We start from the raw sequence: 18,186 nt of genomic DNA on the forward strand, positions 1-18,186 counted from the left end.
TGTCCTGCCCCTGTCCTGAGGAGATTACCTAGGGAACACAGAAGAAATTGTGCAACAATCAGTAACATAAACCATGTTTACTATAGATTTGATCAACAACATGGGCTATTATAGTTAATCCGTCGTGTTCTGGTGCTGAATGTTCCTTGTCGTTTTCATCTGCTCAGTAGGTTATGAGATGTCTTGTGTGTGAAGCTGACATTTGGGTTTTAGCTCAAATAACAACCAATAATATCCATGGATCATAGAAATTTACATAGGAATTTTCTTGATAAACATCATGAACGAGTCACTACGCTGACTAACAATCAACCTAAATCCATCTTGGGTCCTAAATGAGGCCTATTCCCATGATGATGGCAGGTTAATGTTGATAGTAGAATTTGTTTATTATGAGAAATTGATTATATTTTTAGAAGCCAATTATTGCAATTCTCTTTGAATTTGGAAGACTAAGGCCACTGTAATATGATCGTGTTCATGAGTATTTTGTTGGGACATGGTAGGCAGCAATGCAAAAATCTGTCAATCATAAATTATAGAGGAACATTTTAAGTGTGGGCCATTTTGCTTCCATAACATGTCTTTTATCAGACTAGTGGAAAGAAAAATCCACAATCCACAATTAGGTTTATGTTACTACAGTTAATATATTTGCTACTGTAGATTTAAGCTAAATTCACCAATTAGCATTACATATTACGTCAATTGCTTCTCATAACTTTTCAGAAAAATGGGTCTGTAGCCATTTCATGCAACACATTTACCAATTGTATTCCTATATCTATATTCTGAAGGTTTTCACTGAGTGGTTTGTTCATACATCATTAATAACCTGTGATACAAGTGAGTGATACAAAGAGATATTCAAAATGTCCTCTGTAAAAACCTTCGTCTCCAGCATTTCAACAAAATGAAACAATCATCTTGAACTTGACCAAATTAGCATATATTTAATAAGCTAATGCACCATTTGCATTAAAAATAAATATACAAATATGAATTATCTTCATGTAAGTAATCAACTAGGGAAGTCCCATTTCAATATCTATTTATAAAATGTTACCCTATCCCAAATTCATATTTGATTTTTAATGTTATACAACACAGATTTCCAGCTTTGCAAGATATTCCTTATATGTTTGACTAAAATGTGGTCATTAATTTTCAGTCCTGTTTCTGTGTTACTTTCCTTGACAATACTGGAAACTCTCTTTTTAAAATGAAGGTAACAAACACGTTCTATGGATATTTCTGTTTTAGGAAGAAGCCACAACATTCACTCTATTAAATACTCTAAATGTGTTCCTATATTGTAAATTACACTATGACTTGTTGTGGATTTGGGTGTAGGCACATACACATCATTCAGCTTTTGTTTTGGGGTTTCATTCATCACCACATGGTGCACCACTGTCCACATGTACAGCCTCTGAACAACATGACTGAGTTGCTGCTGTCTGGTTTGATGTTTAATGTATGCGTTAGCAGACTGAGTTCTGGACTCTCTCGTGCTACATCTATAAATCAATCTGTGCATCACACTGATGCAAAGCTCTTCTAAAAAGAAATAGTCCAGCTGACGTACAATTTTTTCTATGTATGCTTTAAAACCGGAGAACCACTTGCGGGTCCACACGGGGGGTAGATGTGACATTTTCAGGACATTATACATGAGTACTTCCTCTCTAATCACTACATGGTCAGCATTGCTATAATTAAACAAATTAAATGAGAAGAAAACAAGTATATTCAAGTGTAGAAAAGCTGCTGACGTAACAAAGCAAGACAGAAATCAGAGGTCCAAATTTGGTCCAAATGATTAATACAATATCAGTGATTATCATACTGTTAGTTCTTTTCTTATCAGTGGACTTAGTCAGCTGGTTTTGTGATTGAATAAAACATATAAACAATACTGAAATATGAACTGTAGACATGATCATGATGACAGGTGAAGACTTTTGTGAGGGGATACTGAAAATGTAAAGATGAACACTAACAAACACAACATATTTATTAATCGAAAACAACCAATGTTCAGAGAACATGTTTTTGTTCGTGAATTTTTCAAGAAAATTGTCTGATACTGTAGTATTCCATATCAGAAGAAGAGAAATATACTTTTAGTGGGTTGTAACTCTTCAGAAACCAACCAGTTTTTATTTGTTAATAGTGAGCACTGCAAAAGAGAAATGATGGGACTGCAATGCACTGTGTCTGTATGTGTTGTGGGTGTTGGGGACAAAAGGCACAGCTTGGAGCTGCTCTGCTTGTACAGTTAACCCAGAACTGCTCTGTCATCCAAATGCATGGTCAAACACATCTGCACACACACAGACCCGCATCTTGCAGCCTCGTCTTTGGTTTCAAAAAGCAACAATTCTCAGTTTAATCCAGATGACGGGATGGTTGTAATAATGAGGCTAACATAAACAAAATGACAGAGAGAAACGTTATGGAGGGGAAAGGGCAGGCAAGAATTGCACCGAGGGGAGAAAAAAAAATGTCTGCTGAGCTGTGCGAGGCTGCAGCAGAGAGAAAGGCCTGGTGGAAAGAACAGCTAGTCACGGCCATGACAGCCAGAGCAGCCTGACATAGAAAGTAAATGAAGGTTAAACACAGACAAATGTGAAAAATATACAACACAGAAACCCTCTCAACAACAGCAGTTTAATACACGTTTCATTACCACCTGAAATCCTGTGTAAAACTACAATCTCAGTCAAGTGAATGTAAAACAACAATGGTGGAAACATGCAAGTGAATCAACCACTCCTCACCCTCTTGCCTCCGTCCCTCTCCAGCCACTAGCCAAACCTTCCTTCCTTCCTTCCTTCCTTCCTTACCATCCTGCAACAAACACAGTCACAACACTCCTAACCCACAAAGAAGCCACCCACCCCACCCTGCCGGCAGGAGAGAAAAAAAAGCCTGCTTCTTCCCAGCCATGCAAAGGCCTAGGAATACAGGGTCAGGTTACATCCAGCGATCTGGTGAGTGGTGGTGGTCCTGTGTAAGGATCCTCCTTCGTCATTCTCTGCACCACTAGCAGCACACAGACATACAAACAGACGGATGGGTCATGCTCTTGCATGAGTGTGTGTATGTGAGGCTCCTGGCTGCAGATTCACAAAGTCCCAGTCAGCCACGTCCCCCTGCCCTCATCCCTTCCCAAATCTCCCTGCCCCCCTTCGCTATGAGCCGCGCTGCGTAGCACGCCGACATCCAGCGAGCAGCGAGCAGCAGCAGCAGCAGCAGGGTCTCTGCATGTACCATGGTCGCCAGTAGCAGAGCTGTGAAGGGCTGCCATGGAGTAGTCTGGGTATCTCTATCCCTCAGTGGAGCACAGAGACTGCATTGTTCCTGTCAGCCCTCCGTCTACCTCAAACCGGTTTCATCTGGTTCTCCTCACCCAACAAAAAGCCCTGTGCTGCAGTACGGCCTCAGAAACACACAGGCAGAAGCGGTGTGCTCACCTCCCTGGAAACACTGCAACATTTCTCACCAAGCTACATGTATCCTGTCATAGATTTAGTGAAACAAGAACACAGTATTTTATAGACGGGTGGCGACGTATTTGAATGAGATTCTCTACTCGGGTTGCTTGCACTGCTGTAAAATTAGGCCAGAAAAATACAACAATACCCAAAACAAGGTGCGGTTTGGGTGAGCACAGTTGAGAAAAATCACACACTGTGAAGAAACAAAAGGTTACATGAGATGAGCTTTAAAACCAAATTATAATCAATTTAGCACATTGAAAGGAAGAAACAAAAAGAGGTAACTATGATTGTAGTAGAAGCTCAGTCGGGTACCTTGGCCTGTTTCTCCCCCAGTGCTTTCACCCCAGACACACTGGTTGTTTTTAAACTTCCATGCAGCCCGCAGCAATGGGGGAAACATGGGCCGTTCCTGCGCCCCACTACCCAGATTTCCATCAAACACATGCCACCCCTGCCCACATATGCCACCACAGAGACACACATACACATAAACATGCACGTTCATGCATATATAGAGATAAATGTGGCATACCCTTGTCAGATTTTTTTCCACTCTGTGAGATATTCAGGAAAAGAAAAATCTTCCTGTAGAGGCCTCAGCACCTGCCTTTTTACTCAGCCCCAACCATTCCAGTCCCCATCCTCCTCCTCCTCCCCTCCCCCCTCTTCCCAATCTCCTTCACTGGGTCAGTCCTAGATTTTAGTCCCAGTCCAGGCCTCGCTTTTTCCTGAAGCCACCACCACCACTACGGCCGTGTATGAAGGGACGGAGAGAGAAAGGGGGCAGTGTTCAGCAGGCGAATCAGGCCTTTTGTCTCTGTCTGTGCAGGGGGGCGATGGGACTCTCCACTCTGGCTCTGGAGCAGCAGCTGGTGCAGAGAAAGAAGAGAGAGAGAGGGAGATGAAGACAGAAGGAGGTGGGGGAGATAGAAAGGAAGACAAGGAAATGAGTAGGAACAGAGTATAATGAGGGCTTGACTATACACACTATACTTCATATGTTAGGCCTCTGCCATAGCTTAGACATATGAGCTAGTGAGGTGGGGTTGCAGGGACAAACTTGATTCAATTCTGTACATTTTTCTTAAAGGGATCGATAGCATTATACATTTATATAACATCATGTATAAATAGCAGAGGCCTGTTCTCCATTTGCATGTTGTGTAAGCCAAGGTCAACCAATCTCGTGTCTATTGTTTAAGATGGAACTTATTCAGCAAGACAAAACGTGCATACGTATATGAGAAAAGATATTTTCAACGTAAAAGATGTAATGCATACATTAATGGCAACATTTTATCCTACACGTGACGTATTTGAACTCATAACCATTGTATTTCACGAATGCAAACATGAACATGATTTGCTTACTCGTGTAGCCCACATAGCTATGTACACAGACAAAACATCGGTAACAAGGCAATTAAAAAGCAGATTTATGTTATTACATTAAATTACGTGTCATAAAAAAAAGGTAAACGAAAACGCAATAGCCTACCTGGGAGACTGCAGAGAGGCTTTAGCTGAATAAGGCTGTCTCTCTTTGGCCTGCTACCAGTCCTTGGTTCATCTGGCAGACCTATCAAAGACAGCCATGAATGCTGCAGCATAAACTAATTATCCTTCATTGTTCAGAGGATCCTGCAGATTTATTCATCAGACAACACAAATGCGTTTTATACACTGCAAGGCAGCTGGATTTGTGCATCTGTATGGATCATAAAAGGCCCTCATGGTGCCTCCTGCCTCTCTACAGTGTGACAGATGCAGTGCAGGAGACGAGGCTGAGGTTGCTGTGCTCCCCCACCCCGAACAGAGGCACGGTCACATGACGTCATGTTGTCTCCGTTCACATCGACTAGCAGCAGCAAAGAAGAGCTGCTTGACTTGCAAAGATATACAGTCATTCAGATAGTCCTGTTGCAGAGTACATTTATTTTCTCAAGATAAGTGATTATAGAATATCATGGTATATGTAGCTTAGTGTTGATAGTATGATTTCCTGAGTGCCTTTAGGCTCCTTTGTGTTTCACACGAGTTTTGACTGGTTAATATATACATATTTGTATGTGTAATACTGTCAGACATTGTGGAATAAGATTATAAACGTAATGGGAATATACAAATATAAGTAGAAAAACCTATCCAGTGGCATTTGCACAAGTTGACTCTGTTCAGATGTTTAAAGCAAAGCTATTGTTTTCTTTCTTACATTCTTATGAAAACGACTCATTTACAAACAATACAGAAAGTAATAATAATTATGATATTAATTTCAAACTTCAAACTTTAATAACAATTTCTAAAACAATAAGTGTTACATAGTTGAATTTAAGGACAGCAATTAAATAAAACCACACCAATACACATTCAAATGGAAATAAAACACACTATAAATATAATGTGTGTTTATATATATATATATATATATATATATATAAATAAAAAAAATTCTAAGCTATAACATAAAAAAGAAATACAAAATGTTGGAAATGAAATGATGTGCTCGGATGAATAATAATCAGAGTCATTTATATTCTCTTTCCGTCTGTTGTGTGACAAAATGAAAGCAAAGCAATGTGTATATGTTTAATCCCAGCGCTCCTTCAAGGCCTCTGATTGGAGAGATGAGGGATTTATTCTAAAATGTGATGAACAGCAAAGACCTCATAATGCCAAACTGTCTTTTTTAATTGACACTTTGCTGCTGAAAGGCCTTCCTTATTAAATGACTCATTTTTACTTTTCATAAAGCCAATATTATTGCTGTCTTGACAGCACCATCAGAACACTTAATGTATCATATGACATTTTAAAAGAATGAATAGTCTGAGTAGAAACTAGGAAGGGCATTATTCTCACAGCTCATAATATGGATTTTAAGAGCGAGATCATTTTTTTTTCCCTTTGCTGTACATTGAATGTATCAAATCAGACTGAAGAAACATGTAACATTACAATAAGTGTATTATCTCATGCTTTTAACAACGTATGTTGTAATGATACAAATGTGTAATATAACACTTCAGCTACATGATTGCTTCCTAAATTCACCCCACAGTGCCATCTACTGTTTCTACTCCCTACAAGTCAGGTTGAGGGTAAACCAGGGTTTTAGTTTGAGTTATGCGTTCCAGGTCAAAGCAATGTATGGAGAACTATAGCTTTTAATCAATCACAACTTATAATTACCAGTTTACACTTACAAGAAACGGCATGACGCAGTCAGTAACAGCTATTCAAACTTCCTAACTAATTAATCTAATTGTGTGTTGTCAAGGGCAAGCAATCAGACTGATTGTTAGTGAATCAAAGGTTGGATCATTAAAAACTCCTTGGCCTCTCAGCATGCGGGATACTACCTTTTTATTATGTTTGTTTGACGTCTTCAGTATTTGGTTTTGGAAAATAAAGCGCGCAAGATGGACAGTCGATTTCATTATATTCTCCAATATCATCATTTCAGGTTTTTATTCAAGTTTGAAATTAAACACAAAATCAGTCTTTGCCATTATGTTAGCATTGATTAAAAAAAACAACTAAAAACGCTATTTTAGTGGTACATTTAATGTTCCTGTGGTTTTGCAGTACAGGATCATATGCAGGATATTGTTGTCTCACATAGAAAATAAACCAACAAATATTTCAGATGGCACTTCATTGTACTGCCCTTTTGCCATAAGTGACTCATCCTGTTTTGTTAAGGTCAACCTTGGACGAAGATACGATACATAAGCCAGAGATACTCTCTTGCATCTAATATGGGATGTGTGTTGGGCTATTGACCTGACAATACCCAGAGGAAACCTACAACCTTTTCAACACAAAATGTTACTTACCTGTGTGGACTCCTTATCTGTCCTCATCGGGTCTCTTCCTCTTACAATCTGTCTGTCAATACAATCATGAAAGCGTTCAGTCAAGTATGAGAATTTCCCACATTGTGTTTAACGATCACCTCATTCGCGCTGTTGACCTTTCCAGGGAGATAAATACACTGTGATGAACTGTACCGACAAATGATGCGAACTACACGACGAGCTGGCATATGCTGCATTGTCAAATTCTTGTAACTGAACACACGACAGGTGTTTGTCCACAGCAAAACAAATTCAAAACTGATGTGTCATTTCCTCTGCTATGAAAACAAGGCAAAGTTTATAAAAATCTAAATAAATATACTGCAGTATTTTCTGTTTTATTCTGCAGGTTTCCCCTCATCTTTTGAATAAGAAGTTAATATGTTTCTTTTAATACTTCTATTACAAAGACAATGTTGTATGTTTTACTATTTGACAGCTGTGCAGTTTGGAGCTCAATATTTTACATAATAAACCCAATAACTTAGGACATCCTGCATGATAGGTTTTTGATACTTTGTGTAAAATGGTGGAATGGACTGAAAAGGCTTTAACTTGCAGAGCATTTACACACTGTGGCATTGATAATGATGGAAATAAAGTAGTATTTCTAAGTACTGTAATGAAAGGGATGAACCAGTATTTAGTATTGCCACTCAATAAAGTCGTGTGTTTCACAATAGACAGATTTAAACATATAAATATCAAAATTAAAAGCCAGAGTGATAAAATGAGCCAAAGAGCAACCAATCTATTCCGTGTGTGGTTTTCTCAGACTACACAACAACTAAACCAGGACACAAAGACATTATGATCATACTTGTATGTATATATGTTACGCACTGTGTATGCACTGCTGGACTCTCATGTGCAATTTACTTGTTCTTCCATTTATAGTTCATACTTTTACTACATTGCATTGCATAATGAAATATTTAACTTTAGATTCATCTAAAAACTACTTCCAACTACTTTTTACCTTAAGACTTAGCATTCAATACATATAACTTCATGAAATATGATGTATTGCTGCCACACAGTTATATAAAGTAGTGGAAACTTGCTTCATCTCAACCTCCAACATTGACATGCTTCTTACTGCTATTTCAGTAATTATGATTCAAATATAATCCCCATGTTTAGTACTTGTATGCAGGCTGCATCTTGCTGGTTTACTTTACTGTATAAACACTTTGCTATGAATGCCTTTTCTCACTTAAACAATATGAACGCTTCCTATTTCCCCCCACATTGTGAAACGGCATCAGTTACGCACAGAAGTCCCGTCCATCATCGTGAAATGACGTTGACACCTCCCGCTATCACTCTGGACAAACAATGGCCAGCAATAATAATAATTGCAGGCTACACAGATGATCATTTGTCATCATGACTTTCACATCACCGGGGTACTTTCTGACGCGCGGCTCGTGTCAGGAGGGGCATTTAACTTTCCCCACTACTTCATTCCCATCAAAGGCGCGTCGGTGTGTGTAACTTCGTCAAGTCTGCAACTGGAGCACGTTTCACATCATTTCACACAACTTGATCTAGACTATACGGTGGATACTTTCTCAAGTTACATCCAGCTGAACAATAGCCGCACCCCTCTGGATTGAAACACCGCTGTTTAGCTCTGACACCGTGTCTGGTAACAGTAACATGGGCGGAGTGTGCGAACGCTGTTCGTGGTCGTGCAGACCGGTGTGGCCACTTCTCATCCTTCTGGTCTCCATCCCGTGCATGTTGCACTGCTCACACAGTCCTGCAGCAGTTATTGTTGGCAAAATGTATCCACGCGGCAACCACTGGGCAGTAGGTAAGAGAAACTTATTGTCTATGACATGTTTTTAAAAATAATCTTTTTTTCACGAGTATCATATTGTCTTATAGCTTGATTGAGTTGGTTCATTTGCACCATATTTGGTGATAATATTCAGAGCAAATCATATAATATCTCATAGGATTAGAACATATATTTACTATATTTAGAATATATTAGCTTAGTTATGCTGCTTTATGGGACCTTCGCTAATTTGAACACAGTTGTTTACAATAATAAGAGTGTTAGTTTATTGATTTATTCATTATGATTATGTAGGGACTTGACTGTCTAAACTCTGGGTCAGATACAGTTACCTTTTCAAGTAATATGTTTTTCTCTTTCTGCTGAACAGGTTCACAAAAGGAATACATTACAGTGAATTGAACTAAAGTGGCCTTAAATATACCTTTTTTTGTTTGTTAAAAAAAATCTCTTTCAGGTGACTGTTTGACATGCATTGTGTACGTTGAAATGTAATGTAGTGTAATGTTGTGTAACGGTGTAAAAGTGAGGATTTTCTATTCCAGCGTAATGTCAGATCAAGTTTAAACCAAGTCGGACCAACAGATTTAATCCAGAACAGTTAATGCATCACATTAACGTCCAACTCTCCAGGTCACTTGATGGGAAAGAAGAGCGTCGAGAGCCCGCCTGAGCTGCAGGAGACAAACAGTGACAGTGACTACCTCCCACCCTCACAGAGAGCCGGGGTCACAGAGCGACTGCTGGAGGCTCTGATGCAACAGAAGACCCCGAAACAGAGGAAGCCACAGACTGCAGACCGGCTGCTTCGGCTGCACGGAGGCTGGAGAGAAAAGGACAGAGACAAATATCTCAGAGAGGTCAGTTGGTGGATTATCAGTTCATCAGTGATGCTTCATATGTGAGCAGTTTTGGTAATAAGATGTTATTGTTGCATGTGTTTCTCTGTTGTAGATGTCAAATCTGCTTCTTCTGGCGTTGAAACTGCGAGGCAATGACTCCACCTGAATGCAAGCCGAACTCTTCATCACCTCTTCTATATGTGCCCTGTAATCACATATTCACATTGTCTATTTTGTCTGCTGTAAAGAGTATGCTGCAAACCCAATATACGTTTATTTGATCAGTAATCTAAAGTTTATAATATGCACATCATGCAGAGTTTGATTACAGACAGATGTGACAAAGTTATGTTTCATAAACTGAGGTGGAATAAATTGAACGTTGTGATAACTGCATTGTGGATGTCTAATCATGCTTTTCACGCAAAAAAGTAACCTTTTTATTGCATTTTTATTTATTTATTCACCCACACATTCTGTGTTTTAATTCTAAAACATGTAATGGTCATAAAGCTCACTGTTTTGTACAGTAAGCAGTTTGTACCACCAGATGGAGCACAACATTCATTCTGAGAGCACCTGCAGTTAACATTTTTCATAATTTACCAGTAAGGTGAATATTATTATGATTACAATTACAGATGAAGAAAGCAGTTTACATCCCATTCAGTGAGCTTTGATGCTGCTTTTTCGCCTCTGGAATAAACACTAACACATGTATGTGTTTAGGACAGTAGTATAGATGACGGGGACTATTATTAACTCTCATGTCGTTGCAGACAATAGGAAATGCTAATTGAAAAATTTGATGACACACATCTTTTTTCTTAAAGCCAAAGGAAAAAGTTATCTTCGGTCCTCTTCCCTCATTTGTCGCGGATGATTGGCGAACAATAGAGGTACAAGTCACTTTCACTCCGTCATTATGAGACTAATCCAGGAGCGAATGGGATAAAGTTTTAAAGTTAATGAGGAGCAAATAAGTGGATTAACAAACCTGTAAAACAGAGGGAGGAAGTCTGGGACTTTAAGCTGCTCCATTCTTGTCGGTTAAGTGAAATGATTAAATGGTATGGTGGAATTGATACCATAAAGAGGTGAAATATATTTTTTGATCTACATTATTATGTTTGGCCCTATTTAAGTGTGTTTAAGACAATGTTTCCAAACTCACTTCATTATACATAACAGTATTAAACATCTGAACATGTCATTCTTTTTCCCCATTTAGTGTTAGATTGACCTTATCAACAGGTCATCGTTATTCTGATATATTTACTTTAGCATCACAGTCATTCCTGATGTACACATATTTTTGTTTCTTCTGGGAAAACACAATTAGCCACAGTTTTGTTTATGAATTTTACATACAAAGTTTATTGTGTATTGAAATATTCACATGTGTTAAATGTTTTATGATGAAGATCAAAAAGCAGCAGGGAAGGATGAATCAAAATGAGGAGTGTTCCATTTACAAAAGTAAAAATAAATACGGGTACTAATGGATTTGTTATATTTGGAACATAACAAAGGATAAGAATGCTACCGGGTTGAACAAATGAAAAACTTAACAGTAAACACAACTTGCAGCAAAGATAAAGGAGAAGAAAAACACCAGATCATCAGTGTTCAGTAATTTCATATTTTTATAGGAATTTCACAGTTGAAGAAACAGATTTAGATAGTTGCTTATAAGAAAGACATTTTACTTTAAGTCCCTTTTTAACTTTGATGTATATGCACTAGACATTTAATAGATGGTTTCTAACACACAACAGGATCCTTTTAAGTGTTATTTAATATACAGTATTTGTCAATTCAAACTTCTCACCTACCTCCGCCTCTTATAAACACTTATATCTACTTAATCAGTGTGTCATGAACCATTTATTCAACGTTTATATATTGCTTATGTTATACTTAATGGGAGAGGAAAAGAGTTACCCTTACAAGTGACGAGGATGTCTCTAATCCTGGATGTCAACTGTAGATTTCGCTCTTTCAAAATAACAATCCCGCCTGTGTGAGGATGAAGTCTGTTTCTTAAAAGATGCAGCCCGATGCATTCTGGGTTTTCGATGTCCATGTTCAACCTCCGCTCGGCATCACCACGTCTTCCCAATAGACTGAATGTGTTCCTTGGCCTTCATCCTCAGTGAGGCAATACTAGAGTTCCTCGGGTCGGCTGAGCAGTGGTAGGCCGGGGGCGGCGGGCACATGGAGCCCATGTGAGGCAGGTGAGGGCCGTGTCCCAGGGCAGGGGAGTTGAGGAAGGAGGCCGGCAAGGAGGAGGGCATGGAAGGGGGAGGAGAAGGGGTGTAAGCGCACGGGAGGCCCTGCGAGCCCGTGATGAAGCCCGGGAGGGACTGCAGGGAGGTGGAGGTAGTGATGGGGGTGGAGAGCCAGGGGTCCAGCTGCAGACTGGAGCACAGGGAGCTGGTGGGGGAGCGGCTGAAGGAGAGCAAGGAGGAGCAGGAGGTGTCCTGGAGCTTGATGGAGCTCACCTCCAGCTTCTCCTGCCGACGCCATTTTGCCCGCCGGTTTTGAAACCAGACCTGGAAAGAAAGAGGAGGATTTAAATTTTCAATTCAGTTGAATTTAATACAACTTAACCCCTGACAGGCAGGGGTTACAGAACAGATACACATAATTAATAGGAGAAGAGACAGAAAACTCTTTTTAATAAAAGCAATTAAATCGTAAAAAATATATAGTATTATGTCAAATATAATATTATGTGAAAATATTTAGAAATATGGATTCACATCATGATATATGAGTGAAAATAACAAAGCACTTTGCATTAAATTGTAATGCTATAATTAATAATTAGTGATTGTTCCAAAATAAATTGATTGAACTGACGTTTGTCCAGTTCCTTTACATTTTGAATCGATGATAAAAGTCAAAACTAAAGTTTCACATTTTGTAAATACATTTGCACTAAACCATACGCTGTCTTAACTGATCCAAACAATGAGATTCAAATCAGTTTCATATTTGTGAACACTTAGCAAGTTAAATATATCTGCAAATCAAATTAATTTGATCAAATTAAATGAACACATTGCAAATTGTTTCAGTAAATGTCTAATGTATCTCTTAAATTGAATGTAATAATGGTAGATCTACCCAAAAATACATGTTTTATGTAAACATTAAAACTATACCGATGACTTTTTATTATTATCATGTTGTCTTCTTTTATTTATTAAAACTATTTAGAGATGTGCATATGTATATAGATGTACTTATGCAGCCATCATCACGCAGGCCGAGTACATGCGTGTCCAGTGAGAAGAAGCAGGTGGAAGTGTATAGTTTTTGGGGTAAATACCTGCACTCGGACCTCCGGCAGGTTGACCTTCAGCGCCAGCTCTTCGCGGCTGTACACGTCCGGGTAGTGGGACTTCTCGAAAGCTCTCTCGAGTTCGTGAAGCTGGAAGGTGGTGAACGTGGTCCGGTTCCGACGGTGCTTCTTCTTGGGGTTCTCGTCGTCGGACAGCTTTCCGTCTCCTTCCGGGGAGTCCGGGCACACCGACGCGTCCGCGGCGCCGTTAGCGCAACACACACCTGCGGGGAAACGAGCGCGTGAGGAAATGTCCCGTATGAGCTCAGGCTATGCGTCATAAACATCGAATTAAGAAAACTACAAGTACAAAAACTTTATTTCCCCCAAGTATCGTATTCATGTTTTTTATTTTTTATTTTTTTAGCCCTTTTTTTTCGCGCTATCAAGAAAACGATTGGCGCTCATCCATCCTCAATTATTGAAAAATAAATAAATGCTATTTCATCTAAAGGTTAAACTCTTTGGAAACTCTCAAAACTAGATGCCACCTGTCATGTTGCGGATATTTCCGCTTTTAAATTAGAGAAAACAAAAATCTACTTACTATCAAAACTTTCCGAGGAATGTCCCTTCTTCAGTGGGGTCATTATTACATTCCGCTCGGCATCTTTGACCAGGACTTTCTCTGCCATGCTGTAGCAGGCCGACTTGTGGAAGATGGTGTCCTCTTTAAATCCCAGAATCGCCTCTATGCTGTGGACCGTGGACTGGTTGTCCCCCGGGCTCTGCGCTGAGCGCGCGGAGGGAGACAGGCGCTCATCCATCATCATCATCACTTGGGAAGTTGATCCAAGAAGCCACATTGGTCGGTGAGGTCCCAAAAAAAAAAGGTGGTCACAACTAGACAACTTCTTCTCAACTATATCGCTGCTCTTTGTGTTTTTGGTCAAAGTTGTAGATTGCAAACCAGAGTGGAGTGGACAACTTTGAGCCCAAGACGCACACCAGCACGCCTGTCCTGCTCAGTGGATATGGAGCATCTTCAGAGGAGGCTTTTAAAGTGCTGCCTGCTGCAGGACTGCTCATGCGGCACCCCCGCTGCACGTCAGAAAGGGGACGTCCCGTTGGATTTGGTCCTGGATTTAGGGGTAACTTTGCGCCCGAGCAGGCACCAGCCGCGCACACCCTCCCTGTAACTCCTCCCCATCTCAAGTGCATCCGTCAGTGCTGGCTCTAAACCTACTTACATAAATCTTAAAACCATCTTTCCACTCCTCCAGATGTCATGTTCATGTCGGTCTGTGGAAAAAAAAAGAGGAAGATTAGGCCCACAGATTAAGGTACAACAAAATCATAATTACAAGATTTCTGGTCAGGACACAGATTGCAAGATGACAGCTTAATATTTAATCAAAGCGTCAAGATATTGTTGCCAAACCGAATAGATATTTTATTTAGTTGAAGTGAATGATTTTTTATCGACCTTAAGGACAAATCGTGCACCTCTTGACACATGTTGAATGAAAAAAAAACTTTTATAGGCTTATTCAAAATCTATACATTATTCATAAATCAGAATTAAAACTATGAGGACTTTCTTTAAGTTTCGTAGAGGTGTTGAGTCAAAGAGGGTAAAAAGCCCAAACAATAACAATTTTGGGCTATAACCACTTAACAGCAAACAAAGATTGACAGCAGTGTGGTAATCCTTCTTAAGGGGATTACATTATTTTACTCAACAGAGTTAAAACCCCTGAAACTATTTAGCCTTTCCTAATTACAGAAGGTGACCTTATCCTTTGTTTGCCTGAGCGGAGGGGGGGTCAGAGGGAGGGAGATGCTAACTGAGCACAAATTTAATGAACAGCAAAAAAGTTGTGAATTGAGCACATGCAAAAGTTAATTTTGACAGGAAAAACTCTTCTTTCTGTTTAAAAGATGCTGCTGCATGTGAGGCGCTCTGACACAGTGACCCGGCACACATGCAGCATGGATCATGATAATAGGCTCTTAAGCTGTATGGTGTCTGAACAGTTTAATTGAGTGTTCAAATTGATTCAATTTGTGATGTTACAATTTGGAAAAAGATGAATATTAGATTTCAGTCTCATGAGCTCTATGCTCAGCTGCTGGTTGGCCTTGACGGGCGCATGCTCTCAGGCTGAATGCATCTTCTGCATCAGTATAATAACCTTCAGTGTTCACAATACATGAAGAGAGGACAGAAAACGTCTTGCCGGTAAAATTATTAACTCAAACTAAATTTAAAAGTTGCTGTTTGTCATATGAGATATTATGATATGTGCCATTGTACATGTACGATTGAAGCTTAAAAAGAATATAAAGCAATGTGTTGCTTTTCTTGATGGTTTACTGCTGAACTATTTCTTTGCCGGGAGCAGTAACTTAGTTTTTGTACAAATAAAACAAACAAGAAATAAATTGTTAATTAGCGTGCTTTAGAAGTGCTGGTAGGCACATTATGTAGCCTTCAGACAGAGCCAGGCTCGCTAGCTTAACTAAGCTAACACACACACACACACACACACACACACACACAGACAGAGAGAGAGAGAGAGAGAGAGAGAGAGAGAGAGAGAGAGAGAGAAAGAGAGAGAGAGAGAGAGAGAGAGAGAGAGAGATCCAAAAAAAGGGCAATCATATTTTGGCTTCATCTAAAACACAGTGACTCTCTCTCTTATCAGTTGAGGCCTGCAATAACAAGAACAACAAGAGTCCCCTCCCTCAGCTGGTCCTGAGGCTTAGTCCACTTTCTCACCTTGTTCGGTCCCAGGACCAGTCTGACAACCAAAGAGACAACCAAATTATAACATCAGAAACAAAACTATATCACCAGTTGGAACGCACAAAGCAAAAGGCTTTTGTGGCCCTAAATAGACAGTACAGTGTAACACAGGGACTGACTCTAAACAAAGAACTTGACAAAATACGGACTCAGTGAGCACAACCTGGCCACCGAGACGGGCCGATGCAAGAAGTCACAGAGAAACGCGGCTGTAGCTCATGGGGATGAGTGGTCGTCCTGCAACCAGGGTCGCCGGCTCGATCTCCAGCCTCCCCATGGGTCACATGTCGAAGTGTCCCTGAGCAAGACACCCAACGCTAAATTGCTCCCCGGGTGCCGATCAGGGCTGCCCACTGCTCCTTAATGCTAAGGATGGGTCAAATGCAGAGAATATGTAAAAGTATGTTCTATGACAATAATTGAATCTAATCTTCTGACATCTGTGCAAGAAAGACAAAGTGGAGACAGATGTGGACTTCCTAACAGAATGCACCACAACTTCAGACATTAATATGTCCCTTTATTTCAAAACAAACATCCCAAATTTGGCAATATTAGCCACATGAACAAAATCTCGATCCTGTTGTGAGAGCTGCAGTCTAGCAGCAGAGCGTGTCTTTAATTCCCTCACCTTGAGGAATGCCCCACCCACACACACACACACACACACCGAGCAGGCACACACACACCAACACAAAGAAAATCAAATTACTGCACATACACATTTTGTTGATTCATATTATTTTTTATTCAGTTCTTGTTATCATTGCAAACATGTTGACATAGTTGTTGTTGTTTTTGCCTTGGAGTGTTGACTCTGTGTTTTGTTGTGTGCATCGTGGTGACTGTGCTTTCCCATGCTTGTACTGTACAATGGGCATGCCAATAAAGCATAATTGAATTGAGAGAGAGACTAAGAGAGAGAGAGAGAGAGAGAGAGAGAGAGAGAGAGAGAGAGAGAGAGAGAGAGAGAGACTAAGAGAGAGAGCAGGCTGACAACCTTGGCTCTGCTGATCCTATTAGATGTAATCTCCAGACTTTACAAATCCTCAGCCGTTAAACGTGTGTTCATGTGAAACTCTAAATGTTGAGGATTCCTTCCAACTCCCCCATTCTGTCTAATCATCCCTAACAAGTGTTTGGATAATGCCCAATTAAATTAAGACCTATTTATTTATTCACTGCCTTAGATCGGGTTCGGGTAGATTGGATTAATTGAAGTTGCTTGATATTTAAGGTGTGACAGTTGCACAACAGGGTTTCTGCGTGACTGACCGGACCTGACAAGCTTAAAGTGTACAGCAACATGACAGTTAATAAGTTAATAAGCATGAAAAGGTGTCTTTTACAAAAATCTGGATCCTTGAAAGTTTAAAAAGCAGCTGCTGATGTGATATGTAAGATGTTTCCAGCTTCACAACACAAACTGACACATTTCCTGCTTTCAATAGAAATCTCTGCTGAAAGATACATGTACAAGTACCTCCATGTATTTCATGTTATTATGCCCATTGTTTTTATGGAATAAATCAATAAGTATTTTAAAGTTGCGCAAATCTACAAAATGTCCCTGCAACTGTGTCAAGCTCAACAGCTTTTATTACAAATAAAATCTAGAAGAACCAACATAGCAAAAGCAAAGATGATCTCTCAACTCATGATTGAATTCACTTAAACAAGGTGTTGTTTGTTTGTTATTTATTTGACTGAAATCACACTTTTCAGAGACTTGACTGTCTCATTTCACAACAAAGTGAACATCATATCACATATATTAATCATTGTTTTAAATTGCACTGTGGAAAGTTGTAGAAAACGGTCATCGGGGCCGATGGGGCCTCGTGGCTGAAGTTGAAAGTAATTCTAGTTTATTGCAATGATAAGTTGTATATTTCTCCCTTTCTGTAACAAGCTAACAGAAACCCTTTTGCAGCATTCCCTGTAGTAGATACAGAGTGGTAGTCGTAATGATACAGCACAACATTTTATATACATTATATTGATATACTATGACTTTTTTATGACAATTTCTTTATATATTATACTGTGAAGGAAGCACGTGATTGCTTTATT

At 39.6% G+C, this 18,186-nt stretch overlaps 2 protein-coding genes across 2 annotated transcripts; one reads left to right on the plus strand and one right to left on the minus strand.

Annotated features, from left to right (window-relative positions):
• Positions 1 to 9,028: 9,028 nt before the first annotated feature.
• grp (gastrin-releasing peptide) lies at positions 9,029 to 10,181 on the plus strand (the record flags this gene model as incomplete). Its single annotated transcript, XM_079235121.1, has 3 exons — positions 9,029 to 9,185; positions 9,807 to 10,033; positions 10,128 to 10,181. The coding sequence occupies 3 exons, from the start codon at positions 9,029 to 9,031 to the stop codon at positions 10,179 to 10,181; spliced, it is 438 nt and encodes a 145-aa protein (XP_079091247.1).
• Positions 10,182 to 12,120: 1,939 nt separating this feature from the next.
• Positions 12,121 to 14,170, minus strand: rx3 (retinal homeobox gene 3; the record flags this gene model as incomplete). Its single annotated transcript, XM_079235192.1, has 3 exons — positions 12,121 to 12,570; positions 13,353 to 13,588; positions 13,912 to 14,170. 3 exons carry the CDS (start codon positions 14,168 to 14,170, stop codon positions 12,121 to 12,123), a joined length of 945 nt encoding a protein of 314 aa, XP_079091318.1.
• Positions 14,171 to 18,186: the final 4,016 nt, after the last annotated feature.

This window comes from Taurulus bubalis (assembly GCF_910589615.1).
Source record: "Taurulus bubalis genome assembly, chromosome: 19".
In the NCBI taxonomy this organism is placed as follows: Eukaryota; Metazoa; Chordata; class Actinopteri; order Perciformes; family Cottidae; genus Taurulus; species Taurulus bubalis.